This window comes from Phallusia mammillata, chromosome 5, assembly GCF_965637545.1.
Source record: "Phallusia mammillata chromosome 5, kaPhaMamm4.hap1.1, whole genome shotgun sequence".
Taxonomy (NCBI): domain Eukaryota; kingdom Metazoa; phylum Chordata; class Ascidiacea; order Phlebobranchia; family Ascidiidae; genus Phallusia; species Phallusia mammillata.
The window spans coordinates 19053163-19061524 of record NC_137256.1 but is presented as its reverse complement, the minus strand read 5'-3'; the positions used below and the strand labels follow the sequence as shown (position 1 = coordinate 19061524).

The window sequence follows — 8362 nt, the reverse complement described above, 5'->3', positions numbered from 1 at the left end:
TGTTAGATACCGATGCCTCCGATAATACTGTTGGTTGTGTTCTTGGACAGGTAATCGATGAAAAGGGGCGCGTGGTAGCATACGGAAGTCGAGCTCTGAGTAAAGCGGAAAGACATTACTCCACTACCCGTAAAGAGCTATTAGCAGGAATTTTTGCCACCAAACTTTTTCGTTGTTACTTGTTGGGCAAAAACTTTCTTCTTCGAACAGATCACTCGTCGTTACGATGGCTTTGGCGATCTCGCGAATTGTATGGTCAGTGCGCACGTTGGGTAGAACACTTGGCCGCTTACCATTTTGAGATGTCTCACAGACCAGGAGCGAAACATTCGAATGCCTACGCATTGAGTGTTCGTGAAGATGATGGGTTTCCGTATGTGATCGTGGATGGTGGAGCACAGACCGAGGTATTTTCAGTCGATTTAAGAGATGTATCCGGGTATAACTTGTCGACGATTGTAGAAGCCCAACACACTGATCAACATCTGAATCCGGTGTTATCTTGGGTTCAGCGAGGTATTAGGCCATCGTTTCGCAATGTTAAGCATCTATCAGCCGAGTCCAGGCATTTCTGGAGTGTTTTTAGCAAGTTAACATGTCGTGATAATATGCTGTTTATTAACGATGACTGTGTTACTCAGGCTTCTGAAGAAGTAACCAAACTCGTCGTACCCATCTCCATGCGGGAAGATGTGTTAGCCGCTTGCCATGACATGGCGCTTGGTGGAGGGCATTTGGGCATCGCCAAAACTTTAGGGAAAATATCTGAACGTTTTTACTGGTTTCAGTGGAGGAAGGACACCGAGGCACACTGTCGGAGATGCAACATGTGCAATATGAACAAGAAACCCAGCACGACCATACGAGCACATCTGGTACCTTCACAAGAAGTGCGACCAATGCAAAGAATCGAGATCGATGTTTTGGGACCTTTGCCTCTGACCAGGTTAGGGTATCAGTATGTTTTAGTTTCCTGTTACTTGTTTACCAAGTATGTTCGAGCATGGCCGATGCGACACCAAAGTGCTCATGAAACTGCGGGTATTTTGTTCCACAGGTGACTTACGGTCCATGGCGTCCCGGAGATTATACACTCTCACCGTGGCGGGAACTTTGAAATCGAACTGTTTGCAGAACTGGTGCGGTTGATGGGGTGTACTAAAAGCCGCACGACAGCTTACCACCCGGCTGGGAACGGCGGCGTCGAAAGAAATAACCGTACGATCATTGCGATGCTTCGCAACTATGTACAGCGCGATCCCAAGAGGTGGGACGAGGCGTTATCGGCGGTCGTGGCCTCATACAATGCTAGTCGTCACGAAAGTACTGGCTTATCCCCACATTTTCTGTTGACAGGTCATCAACTGCGCTTACCGGCAGACCTCATCTCGTCGCGATCAACAAGGGCTACCCAGCCATTCGTGCATTTGGAAGCATTGCGGTCCCGACTATTGCTTGCGGAGGAGGTCGCACGCGAAACATTAGAAGTGCAGAGGCAACAAATGGAGCAACGATACAATAAGAAAATCTATGGCGCACCATTACGAGAGGGTGATATCGTCCTTCTGGAAAACACGGTTGTGGCAAAAGATGGTTGTCGTAAGTTTTTGCAACCTTACAAAGGTCCCTTTAAAATTGTAGCAACACAAGGCACAGTTAATTATGTGATTCAGGACGAACAAGGTGCGATTCAAACTGTGCATTACAACAGGTTGAAAAACGTCGACATGGAGTACAACAGACAAGAAGAAAGTGGCGAAGAAAATCCAACAACCGAGAACAATGTCCCGCAGGCAGGGTGTCACTTTTGGGTTCCAACTGCCCATGACAACAGTGCTATGCAAAGAGCGACGGGGCGTGAGGAAGTTGAAGACGAAGGCGCTGAAGACGAACCTGTTGAAAGCGAACCAAGTGAAGACGAAAACCATGAAGACAGCGGCAAGGGAAATGCTGCGCCCGTCGATGATGATACCGGATTGGGCGCAGACATACAGAATGTGGCTGAACGATTGGAAGATCTGCGACCGAGGCGAAATCGGCGACAAACTGTATTTTATCCTAATGTCGAGTCCTAACGGTGTAGGACGTGAACTGAGATGGCGTAATGAGCGAGTACGCACATTGTTGTTTTCGTTGTCTTATTTATGCACCGATAATAATTAATGTTTTCATAAGTTCGTTACTTTATTTTCACAGTTGTTTTTCTAATGATTTTTCACACGCTTTGTTTTGATGTACTTTGTTTTCACAATGTTGCTAACATGTTGTTAATATTTATCACGCACACTTTTGTTAATGTCTACCACGCACATTTTTATTTAACGTTATATTTATTTGTGTTTGTATTTGCATTTCACTTTACGTAATCACACGTTTTAATCTACCACTCCAGTCTCTTCCTTAATCAATTTTCTGTCTCGCATCAATGATTTGGACGTCGACGTGTCGCGCTTGTACGTTGTGATTGGACGTTGAGATCATGTGACTTTGCACCTGCCATGTTTCGTTTTCGATTTGAGGCAGTTCTCGCCTGGGCCTCGTGGTGTTTGTAGCGTTGGTGTTGCAGTTGGAAAACGTGGTGGCGTTGTGTTGTATCGTATTGAAACTGTGGAGGTTGCTAACGTTTTTGCTATTTTATATTATATTAAACCTGTTTTAGTTGGGGCCCTGTTCGGTGTGACCATCTCAACTTTGGCTTTAGCGGTAAGCCGTTAGTGCAGGGTGACCTGGTTTTTACCAAGTTAGGGGCGGTGATCCCGCTATATTTGTGGTCAGGGTTGGGTAAGCTAGTTTCATTTAGTAAAAGATAACTCTCTCGCCCTTTCCCAAAATCTTAGGCCGAATTCGGGATCACCTGACTAATTTCGGTTACATGACAGCCGCCTTCCTGAGATGTGGCTATAAAAGTTGATGGTAATATGATACTGGCTTTATTACCGGTTGAGGGCATTGGCGCCTGGTTGTTAATATTGACAGAAACACGCGTTGTATTTTCATATGTTTTGAAAGAGCACAAACGGAGGACGTCGCGTTTTGTTGGAATAACCCAACAGGGTGTCCCACATTATAAAAGTATGGAGGATATATCGTTGATTGTAAGCATTTATTCGCTTTTTGTACAAGCAATAACTGTCATAAATAATTTTTAACATTGTAACAAACGATGCATTTGCGTTTATAGTAAAAAAGTGTATAACCCTGTTTAGTTTTTCGGGTAAATCAGTTGCCAGCGACGTAACGATATTTCACATAAGCAAAAAAGTGGTTATTACAGTATACCTTACAGCAGGACACGGTTCGTAGTTAAGCACAAAAGGCGAAAATCTTTCTTGCCTTTGTAGTCAAAAAGGGCAATAACTTTGAGTATGCCGAACCATCAAGATATGTTCTAGTTGTCGCTTGTTTTTGTGTGTGTGAAATAGACTTGTTTTACAGTTGTTGTGAGCCTGTACTTTTTAAAAGATGAAAAAAACTTTTGAACGGTAAACTGTTAATGAGTTGAGTTGATTTCGCTTGGTGAAAGGCAACAAAGCAAGATAATTGTACTAAAACAATGACCCAGTCGAAAATAGCTGCGCAACGTTGAAACGTTATAGAGGGCATTGGAGGAACTATGTGCGCTGCATCTCATAGAGTTGTAGTGAGCTTACTAGTTGATTTAAGTATTAAAAACACAAATGATGTATTTTTTATGTTGTGCAGGCTTACAAAGTATTTATTTCTATATGAGTGGACCATTTTCAAAAAAAATATGTTTGAATGTTTGAAACGTAACATAACATTTTAAGTTAAAAAAATCTTGTGATGACCATATGTAAATCCAAGGAGAAACTTCACAACTGGGCTAACTTGGCGTTTCAAACTCGCCTCTACTCACATTCTAGCGATGACATTGAAAAACACAGTGGAAGTTGCAAAATCATGCAGTTTGGTTGCTTTCGTTGCATCGTGCCTTGTTACCTGGCATCTGTATCAGTTCTTGTCTAATCAAACGCTTAGCTACAATCAATCTGCAACTTTTGACGAACTTAACCATATGACGGAAGGTTTTTGGAGATTGTCCACGCCACTTAACAAAACAAGAAAGGCCGAGTTGGACGAAATGTTTGTGCGGTACTGGAAACATCAGAAAATTCCAGTAAAAAGATGGGGGGAGAATGAGAAGTGCGGTTACTACAAGTAAGTCCGACTTTGGACAAAAAAGGAATCAGTATTTTACGTTTTAAATCGTTAAAGATGCTTAAAAACCTCAAATTTAGTCTCACAACAGTATTACCCACAACCTATCGATCTAGGTTCTCTTTATACTGTTTGTCAGGTTGTGCGATTACGATGCCGGAAGTTTAACATTAATAACCAGGCCTTCTTGTTATAAAGGGTAGAGCTACTAACGCCATAACGAGAATCACAACTTCGCTTTCACAAGGGGCGTAAAGAGCTGAATTTTTATTTAGCGGCTATCAATGGGTTGGGTTGGGAAATATTTACATAAAATGTTTACACTAGTAACTATTTTTTGGGGTTAGTTTTATTGAATTTTAAGTGCAAATGCCATACCCCGACCCTAATAGCCCTATAAGCATTTTTTTGAGATATAACCAATCAAATTTGGGGTGTGATTCTTGTTATGGTGTTAGTAGCTCTGCCGTTATAAAGACTTATTTACATTTTAGGGGTAGGTAATTATTCTTTAAACTGACATTTTCATGTTTGGTTTATTTGCATGTTATCAGTAACAGTAAAGTTACTTCAGTAAAAGAAACCAAAAGTAATTGGGCACATGTACAACTGAATCTTCCTGTGGGGCAGATTAGTGTCATTAGAAACTTGCCTAAACGACTTATGTTATACATTTAGTGGCAATATGTTTTTATTTTACAGCTTTTTAGATTCAGTTCCACATAGTTCTTGGCCAAGAGTTGGAAGTTGGTGCAACCCCGAAGGTAGTCACCCCTGTTGTAACAATTACTTGAATGGGACATGTGGCGAAGTCTCAAATCAAACCTGCAACTGTTCTCAGTAAGCAAAAGCTATGTTCCATCGTTCATCTTCTACACACATTAATATTATCATTAAAAAAATCTTGAAAGCTAGATTAACCAAGTTGAAGTGTAAGCTTGTTAGACTTTAAAGAACCATTATAAAATTTCGTTACGTTTTTCGTGATTATTTCAATGCCTAAAGTGTTCCGCGGCTTAAAAAGGTTGGAAAACTCTGGGTTACTTCACACAGTGTGAAGTCACTCCAAACCTGGCCCGTTTTCAATTAAACTTTGTCCCGCCCGGTTTAAAGCAATGGTTTAATTTACGACAATGTATTTATAGGTGCGTGGACACCCGACTCTATGAACATGCTGAGCTTTCAAATTGGATTACAAAGGACCAAAGTTTCAGTTGGAACAAATACGTTGGCGAAGATGCGTGTCAAGTGATTGAACGCTCCCCTTTCAAGGATATTTATTTTATTGGAGATTCGTTCATGCGAAATATGTACACGGTTTTGTTAATGATACTTGCAAACGATTTTGAGAAAGGTCCCTGGACTATTAATATGACGAATCAACAACGTGAGCTTTGTGTTGAAATGAACACTCTTTTCTATCCCGCTTGTCGACCACTGGCTACGAATGGTCAAAAACTTATACAGAAAAGCTGTGTAGACAAAAACTTTAACGTGAGTTTTAAATGGTGGCCGAATAACTCGAATGGTAGGAATTTTGTAAAGCTTGTGCAAAATCTAAGCGGAAAGCGTGGATCGCTACTTTTGTTGGGAGTCGGTTATCATGAAACAATTTTACCTGCAAAATAACAATAAGATCGACATATTTTGCAAAGAAATGCGGGCATACCTAACATCTATAAACGTTACATATTTGGACTTTCGAAATTTAGCAAAGAACGTGCATAGTTTTGATAGTTTTGTTATGAAAAAACAGGTCTTGTTAAATGGGTTGGATGCCCTACATAGTTAAAGTAAATGTACGCGCAAAGAAAGCATAGCTTATTTTCTTCAATATGCAAATAAATTTTGAATTTTTGGGTAATTGCAGCCAATCTTAAGTTTTTGTTCTCTACTGTTTTTCTATAAGTTAGCATAATTATTGTTGTCCATATGTTTCAAAGTCCGTATAAAACACTTTGACTTCGTATGTTCCGTACGTGTTGGCTACTACAAATCTTGTATTTTATGTTTCTTTACTTGTAGGCTATATTTGTTTACACTGTTACCATAAATACTACACTATATGGAAAATACTAGTGAAACTGATACTGTACTATATGGGACATATACTATAAAACTTTATCATTTATATAATGGGACGGTTTCTATTGGTTTGGGGCTTTGGGTAGAAAAAAAGACAATTTATATGCGTTGTCATGTTCGTCTTCTTGTACATGCTTATGTTGCGACGTAACGTTTGTGCTTTTCCTGTGTCATACACTCAACTGCAAATAAATGGCAAATTTTATTTGAATGCTGTTTTTCTGCTTTTCCATATTGCAGCTGTTTTTTTGTTCCAATATGCAGCATTGCCTTAACCCAGTGGTTCCCAACCTATGGGTCGCGACCCAAAGTTGGGTCGCCTGAACATTCTGTTGGGTCGCTTGTTTTAGTGACAATTACAGCATCTACTTTTTGACGCCGCGTAGCGTTACTTTTATATTACCCAGGGCTTAAAATTGTTGCCCAACAATAACCTAATTCATCACAACTTGTCGTAATAATGTTTAAAACTGTTTGTGACGTCATAAAGTAATGTGTTAGCTCACAATAGAGCGTTGCCTGGCAAATAATGCCTCGATTCAGCTCCAAGTTCGGAATAAATGGAAATGTTTGGTCGTAAAAAACAACAGCGTTCGTTCGTTATAAGGTTATTGATTTGCTAAACTGGCGCAGTAATTTTTTTTTAAAAAAAACTTTCCTATCTTACAGACAAAATACAACTAAAATAACATGTCCATGGGTCGCGAGAAATCACAAAACTAAATTTTGGTAAGTATTTGGGTCGCGTTAAAAAAAGGTTGGGAACCACTGCCTTAACCCACAAGAACCAAACGTATTTATGTACATAAAGTAAAAAAAGAGAAATGCACGAAACAGAGTCGTCTAGTGGTGGAAGATCTGACTGGTAAAAAGAGTTTGATTTGAGAATGACTGAAGATGAAAATAAATAAACGCTGCTTAAAGACGTAAAAAATGTTGATGGAATAAGTCACAGAAACAATGTAAAAAATGCAAAAAATCTTATTTTCCGTCGCAGGAGTTTTAATTATTCGAAAGCTTTAAGTGCAAATAAATTTATGTAGGCTACACAGTAGTCATTTTTTTTGTGTTTGTTGCGCCGTATGTAGAAAATAGTGACTTGGAACTGGATTTGTTCCGCTACCGCAAAACCTAATATCCTAAAACACCTACAAACTTTTATGTCCGATTTTTGCTTGCGTATTTTCTTGCCCGCAACAAGTGAAAAGAGGTGAACAACACGGCCGCCTTGTCCCCACAAGCTTGTGGGTTCTAATCCTCTCTCGGTTTCTTGTGTTTCAAGAAGAAAACCGCTTTTTATCTTAGCTAAATTGTGAATTAGCTAAATTGTTTACCAGGCTCAGTTTTGTGCCTCCAATCGTTGTTTATGTGCGAAATTGTTGTTTTTAATAGACGGGATCGTCATACTGATATTACTTGGTTTAGGCTAGGCCTATATACATATTTTTACTGCACTTTTAGGCTACCTTGAGCTTAATCGACTTGACAACAAAACAATTACACGAACACTGCTAAAATGCTCATTTTAGCACGAAAGTGGTGTTTTTGATGCACGCAAAGATTGATTATAGAAATTCCAGCAAAGTTGTACAAAGATGTCCAACATACATTTTAGCCTACGAAGTCAATAAAGCAACGCCCACCCGACCAACATGAAAATGGGTAAAAGGCAAAGCAAATCAGGAAGCGTTGTGGCGGGGTCAACAATCGAGTCCAAATTTGTCCCGATTTTTTGGTAACAGTAAGCGGGTTTCATGTTTAGACACTCAAACCACAAAACAAGCGGGGACTCGTCCTGGACCCAAACGTAACATAAAAAATGAGGCTCGAGTAACAAATCTGTCATGGCATGTATTTTTTTTGATGCCGCTTTACGAAGCTAAGGCCGCGTTCATAAGTTTTGGTGTAACGAGAAATCGCGTCACTCTGTTTGCTTTCGTAAGCGTATTAGCTTCGGATAAAGTTTAAAGTTCAATTTGTAATTGTTTACCAGCCCACTTCACTTTGCCGCCTACGTGATGAAAATCATGTTTCGTTGTTGCAACCTAAGTAAAGTTATGCCAAAAGTAACAAATTGCTTTGTGAATCAAAGTTTAGT

The 8362-nt window shown here is 39.9% G+C and overlaps 2 protein-coding genes across 2 annotated transcripts; both read left to right on the top strand.

The window, feature by feature from the left end:
- Positions 1–1210: 1210 nt before the first annotated feature.
- LOC145230037 (uncharacterized) lies at positions 1211–2670 on the top strand. The gene is made up of 2 exons (XM_080095392.1): positions 1211–1267; positions 1357–2670. The coding sequence occupies exons 1-2, from the start codon at positions 1246–1248 to the stop codon at positions 2073–2075; spliced, it is 741 nt and encodes a 246-aa protein (XP_079951518.1). The 5' UTR covers positions 1211–1245; the 3' UTR covers positions 2076–2670.
- Positions 2671–3701: 1031 nt separating this feature from the next.
- Positions 3702–6469, top strand: LOC145229229 (uncharacterized). Its single transcript, XM_080094526.1, has 3 exons — positions 3702–4179; positions 4882–5019; positions 5325–6469. Exons 1-3 carry the CDS (start codon positions 3887–3889, stop codon positions 5806–5808), a joined length of 915 nt encoding a protein of 304 aa, XP_079950652.1. The 5' UTR covers positions 3702–3886; the 3' UTR covers positions 5809–6469.
- The last annotated feature ends 1893 nt before the right edge of the window (positions 6470–8362 follow it).